This window comes from Myxocyprinus asiaticus, chromosome 29, assembly GCF_019703515.2.
Source record: "Myxocyprinus asiaticus isolate MX2 ecotype Aquarium Trade chromosome 29, UBuf_Myxa_2, whole genome shotgun sequence".
NCBI classification, from domain to species: domain Eukaryota; kingdom Metazoa; phylum Chordata; class Actinopteri; order Cypriniformes; family Catostomidae; genus Myxocyprinus; species Myxocyprinus asiaticus.
This window is the reverse complement of record NC_059372.1, coordinates 1,889,888-1,912,777: the sequence shown is the minus strand read 5'-3', so window position 1 is coordinate 1,912,777 and position 22,890 is coordinate 1,889,888. Positions and strand designations below refer to the sequence as shown.

At 39.9% G+C, this 22,890-nt stretch overlaps 1 protein-coding gene and 1 long non-coding RNA gene across 2 annotated transcripts; both read right to left on the bottom strand.

Moving 5' to 3' along the window:
- Positions 1–2,909: 2,909 nt before the first annotated feature.
- On the bottom strand, positions 2,910–6,265 carry LOC127419883 (oocyte zinc finger protein XlCOF15-like). Its single transcript, XM_051661696.1, has one exon. It carries the CDS (start codon positions 5,949–5,951, stop codon positions 5,205–5,207), a length of 747 nt encoding a protein of 248 aa, XP_051517656.1. The 5' UTR covers positions 5,952–6,265; the 3' UTR covers positions 2,910–5,204.
- A 10,496-nt stretch (positions 6,266–16,761) lies between these two features.
- Positions 16,762–18,959, bottom strand: LOC127419886 (uncharacterized). Its single transcript, XR_007893741.1, has 2 exons — positions 18,545–18,959; positions 16,762–17,240 (listed from the first exon to the last, which is right to left on the bottom strand). It is a non-coding gene; the product is annotated as an uncharacterized LOC127419886 (long non-coding RNA).
- Positions 18,960–22,890: the final 3,931 nt, after the last annotated feature.

Genomic DNA, 22,890 nt, shown 5'->3' with positions numbered 1-22,890 from the left:
TACAGACTGAGCATTGTGCTGCACTTATTGATTGCACTGCATCATTTTATTTCTGCACTCTTTTTTATTCACTTTAATCATTTTTATCACTTTCTATTCTCATTTCTTGTTCTTAATTGGTTTTAAAATACATTTTATTTTGTATTTTCTGTATCATTTATGTGTAAAGCACTTAGAATTGCCATTGTGTACAAAATGTGCTATATAAATAAATTTGCCTTGCCTTGCATCATATTTGTTTCTGCAATGGTCCAAAAATACGTTGCATATAGTACATTTTGGTGAGAGTCTAAATGAACAAACACTTTACGCAGTGGTGTAGCAGTGACTGAAGAGGTGGGCATACTGTGGTTTTATCATACTTACTGTAATTAATAAACTAATATTTATTGAAACGGAAAATACAGTTGAAGTCAGAAGTTTACATACACATTAGCCAAATCCATTTAAACTCAGTTTTTCACAATTCCTGACATTTAATCATAGAAAACATTCCCTGTCTTAGGTCAGTTAGGATCACTACTTTATTTTAAGAATGTGAAATATCAGAATAATAGTAGAGAGAATTATTTCTTCCAGCTTTTATTTCTTTCATCACATTCCCAGTGGGTCAGAAGTTTACATACACTTTGTTAGTATTTGGTAGCATTGCCTTTCAATTGTTTAACTTGGGTCAAATGTTTTGGATATCCTTCCACAAGCTTCTCACAATAAGTTGTTGGAATTTTGGCTCATTCCTCCAGACACAACTGGTGTAACTGAGTCAGGTTTGTAGGCCTCTTTGCTCACACACACTTATTCAGTTCTGCCCACACATTTTCTATCAGATTGAGGTCAGGGCTTTGTGATGGCCACTCCAATACCTTGACTTTGTTGTCCTTAAGCCATTTTGTCACAACATTGGAGGTATGCTTGGGGTCATTGTCCATTTGCGACCGAGCTTTAACTTCCTGGATGATGTCTTGAGATGTTGCTCCAATATATCCACATAATTTTCCTTCCTCATGATACCATCTATTTTGTGAAGTGCACCAGTCCCTCCTGCAGCAAAGCACCCCCACAACATGATGCTGCCACCTCCATGCTTCACGGTTGGGATGGTGTTCTTTGGCTTGCAAGCCTCACCCTTTTTCCTCCAAACATAACGATGGTCATTATGGCCAAAAAGTTCAATTTTTGTTTCATCAGACCAGAGGACATTTCTCCAAAAAGTAAAATCTTTGTCCCCATGTGCACTTGCAAACTGTAGTCTGGCTTTTTTATGGCAGTTTTGAAGCAGTGGCTTCTTCCATGCTGAGCAGCCTTTCAGGTTATGTCGATATAGGACTCGTTTTACTGTGGATATAGATACTTGTCTACCTGTTTCCTCCAGCATCTTCACAAGGTCCTTTGCTGTTGTTCTGGGATTGATTTGCACTTTTCACACCAAACTACATTCATCTCTAGGAGACAGAATGCATCTTCTTCCTGAGCAGTATGATGGCTGCGTGGTCCAATGGAGTTTATACTTGCGTACTATTGTTTGTACAGATGAATGTGGTACCTTCAGGTGTTTGGAAATTGCTCCCAAGGATGAACCAGATTGTGGAGGTCCACAATTTTTTTTCTGAGGTCTTGGCTGATTTCTTTTGATTTTCCCATGATGTCAAGCAAAGAGGCACTGAGTTTGAAGGTAGGCCTTAAAATACATCCACAGGTTCACCTCCAATTCAGTACATCTCCTATCAGAAGCTAATTGGCTAATTGCCTAAAGGCTTGACATCATTTTCTGGAATTTTCCAAGCTGTTTAAAGGCACAGTTAACTTAGTGTATGTAAACTTCTGACCCACTGGAATTGTGATATAGTCAATTAAATATAAAACAATCTGTCTGTAAACAATTGTACGTCATACACAAAGTAGATGTCCTAAACAACTTGCCAAAACTATAGTTTGCTAAAATTAAATCTGTGGAGTGGTTAAAAAGTGAGTTTTAATGACTTCAACCTAAGTGTAAGTAAACTTCTGACTTCACCTGTACGTTTGGTTAGAAAATGTCCAAATTGCATCTAAAATGAACATTCTGATTGGTAAGTCAAACTGTCTTATTTCGCCCGTGCCTTCAGTTGCGGTCCTGCATCCCGCTGATCCGTGAAGAGAATTTGTACACTTATATATATATATATATATATATAAAATAATAATAATAATCACAATTCACTCAACAGTGCTACGGCATCACCTCAGTATAATTAAAAGTTATGGGTCAAAAGCCTCCTCACTGTTCTGGCAGCCATATGTATCATAACTAATTTTAGGTGGGCATATGCAAAATCCTTTGAAAGGTAGGTGGGCAAACGGTGTATGCCTGCGTATGCCCTAGACTACACTACTGACTTTATTACAGTTAGTGTTTAGAAAATATGGAAGTGATCATTGTTTAATTGATCGTGTTAAAGTGTCCAATTTAAAAAACAAAAAAAAAACTACCTCCGATTTTACCTCATGCCGACTCAGGGAAGACTGGTCGAGCGTGAATTAACCAAACAATGCATTTCATTACAAAAAACATGGACAGAATCACAGAATCCAGTAATTAAAATCCTAATATTTCCTAGTGTGATTATTAAACCACAAAAAGCTAAGATTTAATTAAATAAATACTCTATACGGTTTTATACATGGCTATACGGCTGAGCTGCAGGCTTCAACAGTCACTGCTTACACACCAACCTCATCATTAACATCACACGTGCTCTGCGTGTATAAATGACAATGAGCACTTTATTCACTGTGAAGCGCAACACATGCAGAGTATATATTCATATGATTAAATAAAAGGCTCTAGTTGATTTTTGGGCTGCCGTCCGCAATTTTTCACACTCAAATGTAGAAGCTTACCATTCACACATACTGTGGACTAATTGCACAAAATTGGTCTCATTTTTCAGAGAACCACCCAAATAAAAAAAAAGACTCCGCTTATTCATGAATAATATTGTATGTGTTTATAGTCTTTTGATAAACAGAAATAAAAATAAAGATTTTTGTTGTCCTAAATATGTAAACATGTAATTCTGGTTCTGTTCACTAGACCTCACTTTGAAAAGTCTCATTTTATTCCACTAGATGGCAGAAAGCACTAGAAATAAGATTTGCTTTATCACAGTCCATCACAATATACAGATCTGAAATGTAGGTGGTGCTCTAACACATTTGAGTCCTCACAGATGTGCTCGTCCATAGACATTCAGTTTAATTTTCAGTTCATGCACCACCCTCATTGTTTCATTGAATATCTCGGCCTCTGAGTGGACTAGAAAGTCAAGATCCTCCCCTTTGTGACGATATATTTATCATCAATAGTCGAAAACATATGTTCTGATGATTTGTTTTGCATGCTTTTCCTTCTGGATGGCATATTTTGTACTGGACATCTAAGATATAACATCAGATTATTCAGCCAAGCAAAATCACAGACAAGTACAAAATGGCAAATTTTTTTTGGAGAACTTTGTAAAGTAAAAGCACAAAGTTTTAGTAATCGGAGCATAGAAGAGACGTTTGTATTTGATGACTTACAGAAATCATATTTCACTTTGTGATTCTTTTGAAAATAGATCGAACTGTGGTATTAGGGCAACAGAATTAACTGTACAGTCAAATTTTCAACGTGTTTCAGGCTGATTATTTTTGTTTCCTCATATGAGTTTTGTTTTCTGCTTTTGTTACCCACACAAACTTACATCCATGCATTAGCCTACACCACAGACACAGGGTGTTGTGCGCCCATGGCTCATCGATGCGCGAGGGCAATGAAGGCTATCCCGTCTGGTCCAAACTTGCAGAAGGTCTACTGTGGCAGAAGTCACAGAAAATGGTTACAGGAGGAATGTGTCACAACACACAGTGCATCGCACCCTGCTGTGTATGGGGCTGTGTAGCCGCAGACCGGTCAGAGTGCCCATGATGACCCCTGTCCACCATCAAAAGCACCTACAATGGGCACGCAAGTGTCAGAACTGGTCCTTGTAGCAGTGGAAGAAGGTTGCCTGGTCTGATGAGTCAAGTTTTCTTTTACATCACGTGGACGTTGATGTGCCGTTTACCTGGGAAAGTGATGGCACCAGGATGCACTGTGGGAAAATGACAAGCCGTTGGAGGGAGTGTGATGTTCTAGGTAATGTTCTGCTGGAAAACCCGGTGTCAATTTGACACGTGCCCCCTACCTAAACATTGTTGCAGACCAGGTACACCCCTTCATGGCAATGGTATTCCCTGATGGCAGCGGCCTCTTTCAGCAGGATAATGCACCCTGCTACACTGCACAGATTGTTCGGGAACAGTTTCAGGAACATGATGAAGAGTTCAAGGTGTTGCACTGGCCCCCAAATTCCCCAGATCTCAATCCGACTGAGCATCTGTGGGATGTGCTGGACAAACAAGTCCGATCCACGGCAGCTCCACCTTGCAACTTATAGGACTTGAAGGATCTGCTGCTATTGTCTTGGTGCCAGATGCCACAGGACACCTTCAGGGGTCGTGTAGAGTCCATGCCTCAGCGGGTCGGTGCTGTTTTGGTGGCACGCGGAGGACCAATAGCATATTAGGCAGGTGGTCATAATGTTCATCCGTGTATTTCAAAGTACTTAAACTACACCGATTCACTGTGTCCTCCTTTAATTTGGCACTGCTCTGAGCCAGTCATGACATTAAGTAACAAGAGGGTCTGTATCAGAGCAAAAAGTATTTATTTGTCTAAAAATTTGCAGGGTTGAAAATTTACAAAGAAATTCATTTCTGTGTTAAAACCCCCTATTCCTTATGAAAACAACTCTCTTGCATTCCAGAGAGTGCTAATAGGGATCTGTCAGCCTATTGGCTGAGGAATTTGTGCATTGGGGCTCTGCAAATGGTCACAACTTGCGGGGTTAAAGGTGGTCTGCTGATTGGTCAGTTTAAATGTATTAGGTCTGGTTCTAAAGTAAAAAAGAGAACTAAAACTCGCAACTGTTGGAAATACTGAAGTACAAATAAAAAAAAAGCTAAGTACAGTAACATAGTATTTTTATTTAGAGTCTTTTTGAACTTTGAAGTGTATACTTTGAAAGGCTCGACCGTGTGTGAGGCGATCCGGAACACAGAAAAACAAAGTATACCCGAGCCTTTATATGATGCTGAAATTTTGGGGGAAATTCCATCTTTGGGTTTATCTGAATTTCAAACTATTTTCTTGACATCGCTGGACCTGAAGATGATTCTTGCTCATTGTGAATACTTGAGCAATTGCTTTTTACATGTTGCTGTAGATGACCTGATCGGTTGAAACCTTTTCCACATGAAGAGCAGTGGTATGGTTTCTCTCCAGTATGAATTCTCTCATGTGCTTTCATGTTTTGTGACAGAGTGAAACTCTTTCCACAGTGTGAGCACTTGTAAGGTTTCTCTCCAGTGTGGATTCTCTCATGTTTTTTCAGGTGTTCTGATCTAATGAAAGTCTTTCCACAGTACGAGCACATAAAAGGTTTCTCTCCAGTATGGATTCTTTGGTGCTCAATCAAGTGAGCGGCTGTAGTGCAGGTCCTCCCACATTCAGAGCACATGTGAGCCCCAGAACCACTATGTATTTTTTGGTGGTCTTTCAAATAGGACAGACATGCAAAACTCTTTCCACAAAAAGAACACTTGAAAGGCTTGTCATCTGTGTGAGTTTTCAGATGTTTTTGCAGGCCTGAATTCAAAACAAATGTTTTATCACATTTATCGCATTTAAATGGTCTTTCTCCAGAGTGACAGAGGAGATGATATGCGAGACTACGTTCACATACGAAACCTTTTCCACACAGTTGGCACGTGTAAGGCTTCTTTGTGTGAATTCTTGTGTGCAGATTAAAGTGTTTTTTACGTTTGAAACATTCTCCACACTGTTGGCAGTCGTAAGTCTTTTTTGCTGTGTGAACTCTTGTGTGCATATTAAGGTGATCTTTACGTTTGAAACCTTTTCCACACTGTTGGCACGTATAAGGCTTCTCTCCAGTGTGAACTCTTGTGTGCAATGTAAGATGTTCTTTACGAGTGAAGCTCTTTTCACACAGATGGCACGTGTGAGGCTTCTCTCCACTATGAATCCTTGTGTGCTTCTTAAGGTTTCTTTTGTCTTTGAAACCTTTTCCACACTGATGGCAAGTGTAAGGCCTCTCTCCACTGTGAAATCTAATGTGCACATTAAGCTGGCTTTCATCTGTGAAACATTTTCCACACTGAGAGCAACTCAAAGATTTTTCTCCAGTTGTGAAATCATGATGTTTCTCCTCCACTTCATTCATCTCTTGAAGTTCCTCTTTCACTTCCATCAGCTCTATAATGAACACAATAAATTGACAAATATAAATTCAAAAGGGACAAATATCCTGCCTCTTCTGCATGTTACATTCCCTTACATTAGACTTAAGCAGAAGCCTACACAATAACGCAAGGCAGCTTGATTTCAAACTTTGAACTTTATTTTTTATTTATTTTAACTAAAAATTCAAATGAAACTGAATTTGTTTTTTAAGTGCAATTAAAATGTGTGTTGTTCAACTTTTCAACAGTTGTGAAGGGCAACATCTCTTTGGCAACAAACCTACTTCATCTGTGCATTCTCTCCATCATGGGCTACCGGTCGGGTATTTCGTAGTCCGGGCAAATACATCACTTATTGTTGGTTGTTGTGGGTTTAATGTTGCCGTTTTATTACCTTTCATCCCAGGACCCAGTTAAGCTGCTTCGGAAGGGTAATGACTTTGAAAATTGTTTTATTCCCTCCTAGGGCTGGGCGATATGCAAGAAATATGTTCACGATATTTGTATTCCAAAACAAAATTATATAATATACATATATATATATATATACATACATACACACTAGTGTCCAAAAGTTTGGAATAATGTACAGATTTTGCTCTTATGGAAAGAAATTGGTTCTTTTATTCACCAAAGTGGCATTCAGCTGATCACAATGTATAGTCAGGACATTAATAACGTGAAAAATTACTATTACAATTTGAACTTAAACTACTTCAAAGAGTTCTCATCCACGTGCAGCGATGACAGCTTTGCAGATCCTTGTTATTCTAGCTGTCAGTTTGTCCAGATACTCAGGTGACATTTCACCCCACACTTCCTGTAGCACTTGCAATAGATGTGGCTGTCTTGTCGGGCACTTCTCACGCACCTTACAGTCTAACTGATCCCACAAAAGCTCAATGGGGTTAAGATCCATAACCCTCTTTTCCAATTATCTGTTGTCCAATGTCTGTGTTTCTTTGCCCACTCGAACCTTTTCTTTTTGTTTTTCTGTTTCAAAAGTGGCTTTTTCTTTGCAATTCTTCCCATAAGGCCTGCACCCCTGAGTCTTCTCTTTACTGTTGTACATGAAACTGGTGTTGAGCGGGTAGAATTCAATGAAGCTGTCAGCTGAGGACATGTGAGGTGTCTATTTCTCAAACTAAAGACTCTGATGTACTTATCCTCTTGTTTAGTTGTACATCTGGTCTTCCACATCTCTTTCTGTCCTTGTTAGAGTCAGTTGTCCTTTGTCTTTGAAGACTGTAGTGTACACCTTTGTATGAAATCTTTCAAAGCATTGTATAGCCTTCATTCCTCAAAACAATGATTGACTGATGAGTTTCTAGAGAAAGCTGATTCTTTTTTGCCATTTTTGACGTAATATTGACCTGAAGACATGCCAGTCTATTGCATACTGTGGCAACTCAAAAACAAACACAAAAGACAATGTTAAGCTTCATTTAATGAACCAAATATCTTTCAACTGTGTTTGATATAATGGCAAGTGATTTTCTAGTAACAAATGATCAATTTATCATGATTACTCAAGGATAAGGTGTTGGAGTGATGTCTGTTGTCTAGATTTGATCAAAAATGACTTTTTTCAAATAGTGATGGTGCTGTATACTTTGTGATCAGTTGAATGCCACTTTGGTGAATTAAAGTACCAATTTCCTTCCGAAACAGCAAAATCTGTACATTATTCCAAACTTTTGGCTGCCAGTGTATCCCTCGACTGAGGGATCGGTGAATATTCTTGCTTTAGTGATTTTGCATTGAAAATTAAATTCATTTATTTAAAAAAATGAAAAACTGAAACCAAAAATATTTCTAAATTCAAATTGCACTTTAAATGAAATAAAAAAGCAATTAAAATAACTAACTGGTTAAAAACACATACACTATATTGCCAAAAGTATTCGCTCACCCATCCAAATAATTGAATTCAGGTGTTCCAATCACTTCCATGGCCACAGGTGTATAAAATGAAGCACCTAGGCATGCAGACTGCTTCTACAAACATTTGTGAAAGAATGGGCCGCTCTCAGGAGCTCAGTGAATTCCAGCGTGGTACTGTGATAGGATGCCACCTATGCAACAAGTCCAGTCGTGAAATTTCCTTGCTACTAAATATTCCACAGTCAACTGTCAGTGGTATTATAACAAAGTGGAAGCGATTGGGAATGACAGCAACTCAGCCACGAAGTGGTAGGCCACGTAAAATGACAGAGCGGGGTCAGCGGATGCTGAGGCGCATAGTGCGCAGAGGTCGCCAACTTTCTGCAGAGTCAATCGCTACAGACCTCCAAAGTTCATGTGGCCTTCAGATTAGCTCAAGAACAGTGCGTAGAGAGCTTCATGGAATGGGTTTCCATGGCCGAGCAGCTGCGTCCAAGCCATACATCACCAAGTGCAATGCAAAGCGTCGGATGCAGTGGTGTAAAGCACGCCGCCACTGGACTCTAGAGCAGTGGAGACGCGTTCTCTGGAGTGACGAATCACGCTTCTCCATCTGGCAATCTGATGGACGAGTCTGGGTTTGGCGGTTGCCAGGAGAACGGTACTTGTCTGACTGCATTGTGCCAACTGTGAAGTTTGGTGGTGGGGGGATTATGGTGTGGGGTTGTTTTTCAGGAGCTGGGCTTGGCCCCTTAGTTCCAGTGAAAGGAACTCTGAATGCTTCAGCATACCAAGAGATTTTGGACAATTCCATGCTCCCAACTTTGTGGGAACAGTTTGGGGATGGCCCCTTCCTGTTCCAACATGACTGTGCACCAGTGCACAAAGCAAGGTCCATAAAGACATGGATGAGCGAGTTTGGTGTGGAAGAACTTGACTGGCCTGCACAGAGTCCTGACCTCAACCCGATAGAGCACCTTTGGGATGAATTAGAGCGAAGACTGCGAGCCAGGCCTTCTCGTCCAACATCAGTGTCTGACCTCACAAATGCGCTTCTGGAAGAATGGTCAAAAATTCCCATAAACACACTCCTAAACCTTGTGGAAAGCCTTCCCAGAATAGTTGAAGCTGTTACAGCTGCAAAGGGTGGGCTGACGTCATATTAAACCCTATGGATTAAGAATGGGATGTCACTTAAGTTCATATGCGTCTAAAGGCAGATGAGTGAATACTTTTGGCAATATAGTGTAGATCTGTTCTTAAAAATATAATAAAGTGTTTCTTCAAGCACGTGTCTGTGTGTATAACAGCATTTCTTGTGTCATTCCAAATCCGAGATGTCTTACAGTTACCCACCATGCACATTATATTCGGTACCTGCTGAATAAACATCTTCTGTCAATGTGCATACTTTGATGCCTGTGTAATTTTATACGTTGGTAAAGAACCTCTGGCTTTCAATGTGTTACTTAGGTTCATTTATCATGGGTCGCAAACTCTTCATTAGGCAACTATTCTTTTTTTAAGGCTATTTTATACATTAGGCTATTGTATTGATATTGGAAGTTTCATTCATAATGTTTCCACCAGTATAAAATTTCACACCGGTGATTTCCCTTGTACAAAGTAAAGTATAAGTAAAACCGGTAACACTGTGGCAACCCTACCTTGCATATAACTTTATATCTGTATATAATATATTTGTATTTGAAAAATGTCATTTTTTGTCTTATTGTTTATATACTGTATGTATATATTTATATACACTTTATTTATTTTTAGTCTTGCTGTATTGTTTGTGCACTGGAAGCTTCTGTCGAGAAGACAAAATCCTTGTACGTGCTCATTGTGACTCTGATTCAAATGCATTCTTAGCGTTCATAACTAAAAGTATATTTCAGCCTGACTGTTGCGTGTGGACGAACTGTTCCATCATCATGTTTGTTCCAGCTGGATAAGAAAATGTAAAACAACAGAAAGAAACATACCTGGAGCAATAAAATCATCATCATCATCACTCTGTTCTTCCTCTGTTGTGGTTTCATCATCATCTTCATCACTCTGTTGTTCCTCTACTTTGATTTCTCCTCTCATCTTCATCAGGTTCCTGCAGTCCAGCAGCTTCACTGAACACATCTTCACTGGTATCTGCAGCATCTGCTGTTCTCCAGCATGGATCACATCCATCTGCTCTCTCATGATGAACATCTGAACACAAAAACATCAAGATTATTATATGATTATACACAAGAAGAGCTCTGTTAATCATATTAATCACATGTCTATATAACAGGATATTTATATGGGAGAACAGGGCACAAACTGGACAAGGCTGGTATAGAAATGTCCACACACACACACTGATATGATAGATAAAGAAAGATCCAAGCTAACAGTTATATTGTGATGATGTAACCAGACTGGACCATATTGGTCACAACGGCACTGACGCAACTTTATGAGTCCCATATTCTTTGTGGTGAGCAGATTTACACACATTCTAATTAATAAAGGTCTCAAAATCATCTGCTGAATGTCTTTTTGACATCCAAAAAGAAAAGCCTTATAGATGTATACAAAATAAAAAAGTCAATACTAAAACAAAAAAGATGTAATGATACCAATGTTTCTGCGGTACCAGTAGTACCGAGCACCAACTCAATTCGGTCCCCGCACTCTGTCTAACTGACAGACGGCTGCTTTTACATGCTCACACGCTTAAGGCCCAAATATACTTCATACGAAATAGAAGAACAAATGGGTGTGACGTCATTTAGAACAAGTGAAAAGCCATTCTGCCCTAAGATATGCCTATCATCATTCTTTTGAACATGCACATTAACACTTTTATACACTGATCTTTGCAGCAGTGTCAGTGTCATCATAAATCACAATAACAGAGTTAATCGGTGCATATTACGGCCTTGTATAGCGTGTTAGCGCATTAGCACCATGAATTCAAAATGTAAACAAGACAAATTAAACATTTTCTACTGCATATATATTACTTTAAATCATCGTCGAGTGGTTCAAACAGCTTATTTTACTGACCTCATGTGAATTCTACTCATAAAATGAGGCATTAAACACATTTTAATGTCACGTTCGTAAAGGTTTTATATAAAGCGTCCTCATATTTAAATGCTCCTCTAAACGCCTCCCACAGTGGTGAGGCTGTTGTTGTAATGACACACCAACACGGGAGCTGAGATGAACCCAGATGCGGGAGTTTATTGCACTGAACACAGGAAAAGCAGGTAAGAAATGTGAGGTGAGTATTCAGGTAAGGTACAAAGTCACTGAACACAGTCTTTGGTCATACAGTGAATTAAGGCAGAAGGCACAAATCCACAAATGGTTAATTCCAAACCAACATGTGCCCAAACAGGTAACTTAAACTTCAGACAGGGTCAAAGGTGAGTCACTTTCATAAACTGAGGAGCAGTTTTGTATATCAAGACATAAAGTACATTCAGAGTTCTCAAAGTCACGTTTCCAGCACTTTCAGAGAGGATCATTGTATAACAGGCAAGTTTCAAACAGGAGAGTAGATATGCAGTAAACTCAGGTTTCACAAAGTCACTTATCTTGCACATCTGGAGCAGATCGTTGACAAACAGGTGAGGTTAACACAGGTGAGTAGGTATGCTGTATTCTCAGAATTCTTAGAGTCACTTATCTTGTATATTCAGAACAGATCGTTGACAATCAGGTAAGTAATAAACAGAAAAGCAGTATTCCACTGCGGCAGAGCAAAAGGGGGGGTCCAAGGTACCTTCAACAAGGCCAGGCACTGACTGACTGTGAGAGTGAGACTTAAGTGCGAGTCTTAATGAGGTGATGATAAGCTGTAGGTGTGGGTGATTAAAACTCGGGCGAGTGAGAGCAGGTGACTGACGGTGAGGGAGAGCCCGGTGCGCACGTGACAGTTGTCTGAATGTTCGCAAATAGTATACCATTGCTCGGCTGTTTAGAACTTCTTTTTACCTCTGAATGAAGAACGAATAAGAACTTCTTCGGAACTCCTTTTACACTGAAATGGACAATTAATCAAATTAAAATAGAACTTCCCGCTCCTCCCTCTCTTCATCGTCAACCTGCCTCTGAGGACTGTCCTTTAGCCAGGCTCATAACGGTAGTGGGCAGGAGTGAGGAAAGACCCAATGGATAATGAGGCACACCGGAGGTGAATAGAGCCTCATCAGCACTGCCATTAAAAATGTAGACCGTGCCTGTTCTCAGGAAGCCGGCTTCAATCTCCTTGTGTGCACACAGGTGTCCTCACAGGTCCAGGTGCAGAGTGGGGAGGGTACCGGCTGAATTAGATGCACTGCTGGAACCGCTCTCCAAAACCCTGGCGCGAGTTAGAGGCGTCGCTGGGAATGACAGCACCTGACATGTCCAATGGGCTAGGATGCTGGGCCGCCCTTCCCCTGACATGCCACAGTGCCTGGGAAGACAGGCCGCCACAGAAGCTGCCGCCCCTCACACCCCGGAACCTAGAAGTGGAGCGCGTGCAACCGCCGGATCCTGCCCACATCCTGGACCATTCTTTTGGACACTCCCCATACCTACATAGAGCCCTATTTCACTGCAAGTTTGCCAGATTCTCCTTTTGTTTGGACACTTCCCCTTTTTTGAACATTTTGTTTTGTTAATTATTTAAAATAAACACCTCTCTGAGGCCTGACGCCACACCAACTGCAAAAAAGAGTAAGTGACATTTAGTAAGAATTACCCTGCGGTTGCTTGAGGCTGTCATGTTTAACCCGCATCCTCGCAGGTCCAGGAGCAGTGCGGGGAGGGTACCAGCTGAATTAGATATGCCGCCAGGGACGACAGCATGCGTCATGGCTGATGGGCTAGGATGCCAGGCCATCCTTCCACTCACAAGCCACAGCCTGAGAAGACAGGGCACCATAGAAGCTGCTGCCCCTCGAGCCCCGCAACCCAGGAGGGGAGTGCTTGCGACTGCCGGAAGCCACCCACATCTTGGACCATTTCTTTGGACACGCACCCTTCCTACACAGAGCCCCGTTTCACCACAAGGATGCCAGATTCCCCTTTTGTTTGGACAGTAACCCTCTTGGACACTTTAATTCCCATTTATGAACATTTTATCAAATCAAATCAAATCAAATCACTTTATTGTCACACAGCCATATACATAAGTGCAATGGTGTGTGAAATTCTTGGGTGCAGTTCCGATCAACATAGCAGTCGTGACAGTGATGAGACATATACCAATTTACAATAACATCAAATTAACACAACACAATTGAAACATCTGATATACACATAATTACACTCAACAATATACAAATAATAACATACACTGTACAGCATACAATGCGCACTATATAGATGCACATTCAATAAAAATAAAAAATAAAAATATATAAAAAAGCATATATAGTAGTAAATATAGAATGTACAGTATTGTACTATATTGACTTTCAGGCTGTCGGTTGATAGTCAGTTGTTAAGAGAGAATATAGTATAATAATAATATAATTTATGACAGTCCAGTGTGAGATGTAAGAGTAAGGGTAATAAAGTGCAGTGCTGATGTATTTTGATCGTGGGAGATCAAGAGTTCAGAAGTCTGATTGCTTGGGGGAAGAAGCTGTCATGGAGTCGGCTGGTGTGGGTCCTGATGCTGCGATACCGCCTGCCTGATGGTAGCAGTGAGAACAGCCCATGGCTCGGGTGGCTGGAGTCTCTGATGATCCTCCGAGCTTTTTTCACACACCGCCTTGTATATATTTCCTGGAGGGAGGGAAGCTCACCTCCGATGATGTGTCTGGCAGTTCGCACCACCCTTTGCAGTGCTTTGCAGTTGTGGGCGGTGCTATTGCCGTACCAGGCGGAGATGCAGCCAGTCAGGATGCTCTCTACAGTGCAGGTGTAGAACCGTGTGAGGATGTGGTGGTTCATTCCAAACTTCCTCAGCTGTCTCAGGAAGAAGAGGCGCTGATGAGCCTTCTTCACAACGACTTCAGTGTGGATGGACCATGTGAGTTCCTCAGTGATGTGGACACCCAGGAACTTGAAGCTGCTGACTCTCTCCACTGGTGCTCCATTGATGGTGATGGGACTGTGTTCTCTGTCTTTTCTTCTGAAGTCCACCACAAGCTCCTTTGTCTTACTGACATTGAGGGAGAGGTTGTGCTCCTGACACCAGTGTGTCAGAGTGTGCACCTCCTCTCTGTAGGCTGTTTCATCATTGTCAGTGATCAGACCTACCACCGTCGTGTCATCAGCAAACTTAATGATGGCATTGGAGCTGTGTGTTGCCACACAGTCATGTGTGTACAAGGAATACAGTAGTGGGCTGAGAACACAGCCCTGTGGGGCTCCAGTGTTGAGGGTCAGTGATGAGGAGATGTTGCTGCCTATTCTAACCACCTGGCGTCTGCTTGACAGGAAGTCCAGGATCCAGCTGCACAGCGAGCTGTTTAAGCCCAGAACCCGGAGTGTCTCATCTAGCTTGGAGGGCACTATGGTGTTGAATGCTGAGCTGTAGTCTACAAACAGCATTCTCACATAAGTGTTCTTTTTTTCCAGGTGGGAGAGAGCAGTGTGTATTGTAGATGCAATGGCATCATCAGTGGAGCGGTTGTTGCGGTAAGCAAACTGCAGCGGGTCAAGAGAGAGAGGCAGCACAGAGCAGATGTAATCTCTGATTAGTCTCTCAAAGCATTTGCTGATGATGGGGGTCAGAGCAACAGGACGCCAGTCATTTAAGCAAATTATTTTTGATTGCTTTGGAACAGGCACAATGGTGGATGTTTTAATGCATGTGGGGTCTACAGACAAAGAGAGGGAAAGGTTGAAAGGTCCATTTTATGTTGTTTATTATATAAAATAAACACCTCTCTGAGGCCTGAAGCCACACACACTTGCTGCATTCCCACTGTCACTTCCAGGGCTTCCTCATTGGAGGGTGGGCAGGGGGGCACCAATAATCCTCTCAGCAGTCCTGACTGTCCGTTGTAGTTTCCTTCTGTTTGATTTGGTGGCTGAACCAAACCAGACAGTTATAGATGTACACAGGACAGACTCAGTGACGGCCGAGTAGAACTGTATCAGCAGCTCCCGTGGCAGGTTTAACTTCGTCAGCTGGCGAAGGAAGTGCAACCTCTGCTGAGCCTTCTTCACAATGTGGGTGTCCCACTTCAGGTCTTGAGAGATGGTAGAGCCCAGGAACCTGAATGACTCCACTGCTGTCACAGTGCTGTTCAGAATGGTTGGGGGGGGGGGGATTTCTCCTTAAGTCCACTATCATCTTCACTGTTTTGAGCGTGTTCAGCCCAAGGTTGTTGTGACCACACCAGACAGCCTACTGTTCAACCTCCCGTCTGTATGCAGACTCGTCACCATCGCGGATGAAGCCAATGACCGTGATTTCGTCTGCATACTTCAGGAGCTTGACAGAGGGGTCCTTTGCAGTGCAGTCATTCGATAATTCTTGAAGGTCCAGATTTTAAACCCCTTTAAGTACTTGCACTTATATTTACAGTGCAATGCCATAAGCCAAGGTTTTCCAAACGGGGGTTCATGAGGGTAACTCCAGGAGATTTGTGAGACAGTGTAGAGGTTGCGTACAAAGATGCACTGCCTGGTCAAAAAAAAAGTTGCATACTCTAATATTTTGTTGGACCGCATTTAGCTTTGATTGCGGCATGCATTCATCGTGGCATTGTTTCGTCAACCTTATGCAATGTCACAACATTTATTTCCATCCAGAGTTGCATTAATTTTTGGCCGAGATCTTGTATTGATGACGGGAGAGTCGAACCACTCCGTAAAGTCTTCTCCAGCACATCCTAAAGACTTTCAATGAAGTTAAGGTCAGGACTCTGTGGTGGCCAATTCATGTGTGAAAATTATTCTTCATGCTCCCTGAACCACTCTTTCACAATTGCCTGATGAATCTTCGCATTGTCCTCCTGGAATATGCCTGTGCCGTCAGGAAAGAAAAAAATCCATTGATGGGATAACCTGGTCATTCAGTACATTCAGGTAATCAGCTGACTTCACTTTATTGCCGCATAACGCTGCTGAGCCTAGAACTGACCAACTGAAGCAACCCCAGATCATAACACTACCTTAACTCCAAATGGCGACTTTTGGTTTTTTGGCCAGGCAGTGTATTTCCATATATTTCTAATACATTAAAAATCCATTACCGATTCTTTAAAACATTTGTGGATAAAATTAGATACATCCAAATTAGTGAAAACTCTACCCCCTGTCCCTTATCCATTTTTTGGAGTTGTGCCCACACCTCTGTTGTATTCCTCAATCTATCTCTTATGAATAGTGTAACACACACACTAAAAAGCCAAAATTGCACAAAAAAGGGTCATTAGAGACCCTTTGTATGTACAGTTGATTTAAGAAGTTTACATACACCTTAGCCAAATACACTTAAACTCAGTTTTTCACAATTCCTGACATTTAATGGTAGAAAACATTCCCTATCTTAGTTCAGTTAGGATCATTACTTTATTTTAAGAATGTGTAATATCAGAATAATAGTAGAGAGAATGGTTTTATTCAGCTTTTATTTCTTTCATCACATTCCCAGTGGGTCAGAAGTTTACATACACTTTGTTAGTATTTGGTAGCATTGCCTTTCAATTGTTTAACTTGGGTCAAACTTTTTGGGTAGCCTTCCATAAGCTTCTCACAATAAGTTGCTGGAATTTTGGCCCATTCCTCCAGACAGAACTGGTGTGACTGAGTCAGGTTTGTAGTGCTTAAGACATTTTGCCACAACTTTGGAGGTATGCTTGGGGTCACTGTCCATTTGGAAGACCCATTTGCAACCGAGCTTTAATTTCCTGGCTGATGTCTTGAGACGTTGCTTCAATATATCCACATAATTTTCCTTCCTCATGATACCATCTATTTTGTGAAGTGCACCAGTCCCTCCTGCAGCAAAGCACCCCCACAATATGATGCTGCCACCCCCATGCTTCACGGTTGGGATGCTGTTCTTCGGCTGGCAAGCCTCACCCTTTTTCCTGCAAACATAACGATGGTTATTATGGCTAAACATTTCAATTTTTGTTTATTAGATTAAGAGGACATTTCTCCAAAAATTAATATCTTTCTCCCCATGTGCACTTGCAAACTGTAGTCTGGCTTTTTTATGGCGGTTTTGGAACAGTGGCTTTTTCCTTGCTAACAGCCTTTCAGGTTATGTTGATATAGGACTCATTTTACTGTGGATATAGATACTTGTCTACCTGTTTCCTCCAGCATCTTCACAAGGTCCTTTGCTGTTGTTCTGGGATTGCTTTGCACTTTTTGCACCAAATACGCTCATCTCTAGGAGACAGAATGCATCTCCTTCCTGAGCAGTATGATGGCTGTGTGGTCCCATGGTGTTTATACTTGCGTACTATTGTTTGTACAGATGAACGTGGTACCTCTTCAGGCATTTGGAAATTGCTCCCAAGGATGAACCAGACTTGTGGAGGTGCACAGTTTTGGAGGTCTTGGCTGATTTCTTTTGATTTTCCCATGATGTCAAGCAAAGAGGCACTGAGTTTGAAGGTAGGCCTTAAAATACATACATGGGTACACCTCCAATTCAAAACACCTCCTATCAGAAGTTAATTGGCTAATTGTCTAAAGGCTTGACATCATTTTCTGGAATTTTTCAAGCTGCTTAAAGGCACAGTTAACTTAGTGTATGTAAACTTCTGACCCACTGGAATTGTGATATAGTCAATTAAAAGTGAAACAATCGGTCTGTAAACAATTGTTGGAAAAATTACTCATGTCATGCACAAAGTAAATGTCCTAAATGACTTGCGACTTAAAAACGTAGTTTTAATGACTTCAACCTAAGTGTATGTAAACTTCTGACTTCAACTGTAAGAGTGTTTTTTTGTTTTTTTGCGAATGGGAGACTAAATGAATAAACAATTTACTACAGTGTTTAGAAAATACCAAAGTGATTATTGTTTAGTTCACTGTGTTGAAGTGTCCAATTTAAAGTGAATAAAAAGGAACTACATAAATTTACCTCAGATTTTACCTCAGGCCACCTCCCGTGAATTAACCAAACAGTGCATTTCATTAGTCAAGTAATTTTTATTTGTATAGGACTTTTCACAGCACACATAGTCTCAAAGCAGCTTTACAAAACATTAAACTGTAACAAAAAATTAAGTTCAGTTCCCCTCTGGCAAAAGCAAAATTACAAAATTATAAAGGGGAAAAGTTATAAAAACACAACATTACGACTCCATTGTGAAATGTAACATTAGATGGGCAAACCACTGTGTAAAACGAGAAAAGGTAGATTTATAACGCTTACCTTTACCTCAGCGTCCGTCCACTCGAAATCGACCGTTATAAATGAGGCGCATGCGCAGTACTCCGATTATATGCGCGCGCTGCTCTAGTCAGTTAACTGGTTGTCACAACGTTGTCATGAAATATTGCCACTAAATGCCTTCATTAAACTCATTTACAGTCAGCTGCTGGATTTAAGAGCTCATATATAGGACATTAACCATGATACTTTGTCTGTTTGTTTCTCCTGAAACGGATTATTTTAAAACGTCCGTCACAAAACAATCGACGTGCGTCGATAATAAGCTGTTTGCACGGTCATTTAAACGCCTAAGAGAGAAAAACAACATGTATAGAAAAATAAAAATCTCACAAATGATGTAAAAAGCATTAAACACGTACAGAACTGAGCACTCGAACTGAGAGTTCTTCTTGTGTTTTCTGGAGGTTTGCAAAACAACTTCTGGCGCTTTCCCGCCACTTACTGGACTGGAGTGTGGATGAGTTTGGTGGGAATATAAGAGATCTGATTAATCAGTCCTGTTGTCTCACTTTAAATACATGATATTTTTGAAACTGTTTTACAGCATTATACAGGAACATCTAAAGTGACCGGCTTTCATTCCCATTGACATAAATGTTTCTATAATATGAAATCTCTCTTTCATTCAGCACACATTTGCAAGCACATTTAAAGGAATAGTTGTTCCAAACATGTGTGACGTCCTTCTGTGGAACACAAAAGATACATTTGTATCATTGCTGCACATTTCCATAAAAGTAGTTCCAATCTAAAATGACAAAAGCACAGTAAACATTATATAATTTATTATTCACTTGAAATGGAACACAAAAATTAAATGGACTGCTATGATGACATGTAAACTGTTCCTCGCACACTTTACAATAAGATTATATTTGTAAACATTACACGGATTTGTTGGTTCAACAAACAAAACGTGTTAAAATAAATAGCTTCTACTCAGAAACGTATTTATAACATTTTTATTAACAACATAACATAAAATACAAAATAAAAGTTAAGTGAGTTCCTTGAACTGCTTTGGTTTAAAAAAAAATCCATAATATTAAGATTTTAAGTTCTACTAACTGAAACGATCAAGTACAGAACTGAGATTGTGAAAAAATACGCCCTTGCGCTTGAATAAAGCAAGCATTTTTGGTCAAAATGAATTATTGGGCCATTTAATTAGTTGTTATTATGAATTCATAGAGATTTGTGTGATGTTTGTATGCTATATATATATATATATATATGAGTAAATTCAACACACTTTTTAGTGTAGTTACCTACAATAGTTATTATGAACTAACAATGTACAATTGTAAAAATACATCTACATTTAAAGTTTTAAAATGAAAAGTTGTATAAGTTACTATTTGTTACAAGCTAACATATACTAACCAACAATTGTATATCTATAAATAAACATTAAAAATGAATAAATGCTGTAAAATATATTGTACCTAATGCATTTACTAAGTTAACAAATACAAAATTAATGTAAAGTGTTACCTATTTTTCTCATGAAACTGTTGGCATGAAAGTGTTATAGTAGACAAATGGTTTCAAAATTCAACATATTATTTTGTACAGTAGATGGAGCCACCAGATGTTAATATCTGGCACAAGTACACAATGAGGATTTCTCAAATTCTCTCCAAAACAAGTGTATATGCTCATTATACAACACTGTCGCTTCTTAATGTTTGACTCATAGTCAGTTACAGGTTATGCATCACTATGTACAGCTGTTTATTTTTTATTTACTACATACAGAGGACAATAAAATGAATTTGTATTTATGTATGCATTTACTATCACAGCATATCTAGTGATTTCATTACAGCTTTATTAGTTCTAAGGTTTTATATGGTTGGGTTGCACAAAGTTTGTATGAATTAGTAAAGAGCAGTGATAATTTTAACACTGAGTTTTGCTCATTTACTCAGAGAACGTTAACATGTCACGGACATGTCAGCAATCATCACCTGTCAACTAAATGAATAACCCAACTGAGTCAAACAATTAAGCTAAAAGTACACAAAGGTCAATGTTACAATTATTTCACCTGTCTATAAATGTAATGGAGATATGAGATATTACAGAAATCAGAAAAACTTTATATGTTTGTTAGTTATTTATGCCTGCTTCCGGCTATTTTTCATCACAAAAAAAAAAAAAAAAAAAAGTAAACAAGTAAAGTTAAAATACACAAAATATAAAGGTATACCGGTTTATAATCTACAAGGCTTTTAATACCTTTTTCACTGCAAGCTCTAAAAATGATTCAGGCCTGAATAAAACAATTTCCTCAAGGAATTATAACCAGCACAATCCAATAACATATGCCTCAGAGACAGTGAACTCTAGCATGAGGCACATTCACCTGATTATATATATATATATATATATATATATATTACATGTACATGCTAATGTTAGTCAATACAAACTTAACCCTCCAATGGTACCTCCAATTGGTATTTGCGGTCATTTTTGACCGGACGGGTCAGATGTGTAACCTTTTTTTTTTTTATGTTGATGATAATGATACCATTTCTTCTTCCCTGAAGAATAATATATTTATGAACTTCTTTGGGGAATTTATGCCATTTTGATCTTATTTGCATGTAAATTTCTACATTTGAACATTAATTTGCATATACAAATAAGCAAAAAAATGAGAATGTGACATAAATGGAGGCAGATTGCTGCCATCTCGTGAACAAAATTTAAATAACATGATGGTATACAATATAAGTAGTGGTAGCCCTGTTACCAACAGGTGTGTCCGACATTTTGGGTTTCTTTGTCCACATTCATTAGTGGTTCAAATCTATTTTCAAGATGTATCGGGGGTAGAAGAATACCAGTATCAGTCGGGTCATAGCTGTATCTGGGGTGGATGATGCTAATGCTGCACTATATGATACTCACGACAGTGTGATGTCTCAAGCACTTTGGGTCTAGTTCCCGGTTTATGCTCTTACTTTCACCAGTTACTTTTGGATCCTGTACTGCTGGTTTATCTAGGCTCAGTGTAGTCTGTCGAGAAATGTTAGATTCACAGGACCCACTGGCTGTAAGCTGAGGAGGTCCACACTGACGCTCTCCTGTGTGTTCCTTCAGGGGTGGCTGTACCGCAAGTAACTTTGTTTCAAGAACGGCAATCTTTTGTAGACGTCTGTGGCAGTTTGAGCAACAAGTGGAGTTTGAACCAAAAGGGGGCATTTTCTTTCTTATCTGTCTGTGTGAAGGCAGATGTGTTGTCCCGTTTCTGGAATAAAAACTGTCGGTAGTAGGAGACTGGTAGACCGCTTTGACAGCAAATCCACATTTTGTAGTAATATTTCAGTCCCAAAAGTCTCTGGTTTTAGTGTGGGTGCCAAATTAGGTCGTTTGAGCACTGTGCTGAACAGCTGATATGAAAATAAGAGGTTTAACTTCAAAACCACGGAGTTGTAAGCAACAGCATCCCAACAGTAGGGAAGCAGGAAACAGGTATACAACAGGCACAACAACATGAAAACTTTACAGCCACTTGCATTTCTCACATTCTTTATGCGTTGCTTTTGGTGCCGATCCAAAGGCAAAAGACGACACAGTTTGCTTCTGGATTGTTCTAACTATACGAGCTCTGCTTTGCTTCACTTTCATCCTAAACTCTGTGTAAAGCGTAATAATAACGTTTAGCCTGAGGAGAGATGTCATGAATAAATAGACGATTAAGAAAATGTATGGTTTGTCTATATTTTCATAATGACTGCTGGTATTTTTATAGGTTTTTTGTCTGTATACTTAAACAGTTCTGCATCTGTCACTAAACCTGTGATTTGCTTCAGGTTGCAAATTCAATAAAAATAGTGCTTTCTGTCTCATTATATGAATGGAATCCACATGAGATAAGTAAACGCAGCTGTTTTTTACCACCCAATGATAACTGAAAGATGCACTGACTTAGCACTTTATTAGGAAGACCTGTACACCTACAGTACTTATTCATGCGGCTATCTAATCAGCCAATCGTGTAGCAGCAGTGCAATGCATAAAATCATGCAGATACAGGTCAGGAGCTTCAGTTAATGTTCACATCAACCATCAGAATGGGGAAAAAATGTGATCTCAGTGATTTGGCATGATTGTTGGTGCCAAATGGGCTGGTTTGAGTGTTTCAGTAACTGCTGATCTCCTGTGATTTTCACGCACAACAGTCTCTAGAGTTTACTCAGAATGGTGCCAAATACAAAAATCATCCAGTGAGCGGCAGTTCTGTGGACAGAAATGCCTTGCTGATGTGAGAGGTCAACAGAGAATGACCAGACTGGTTTGAGCTGACAGAAAGG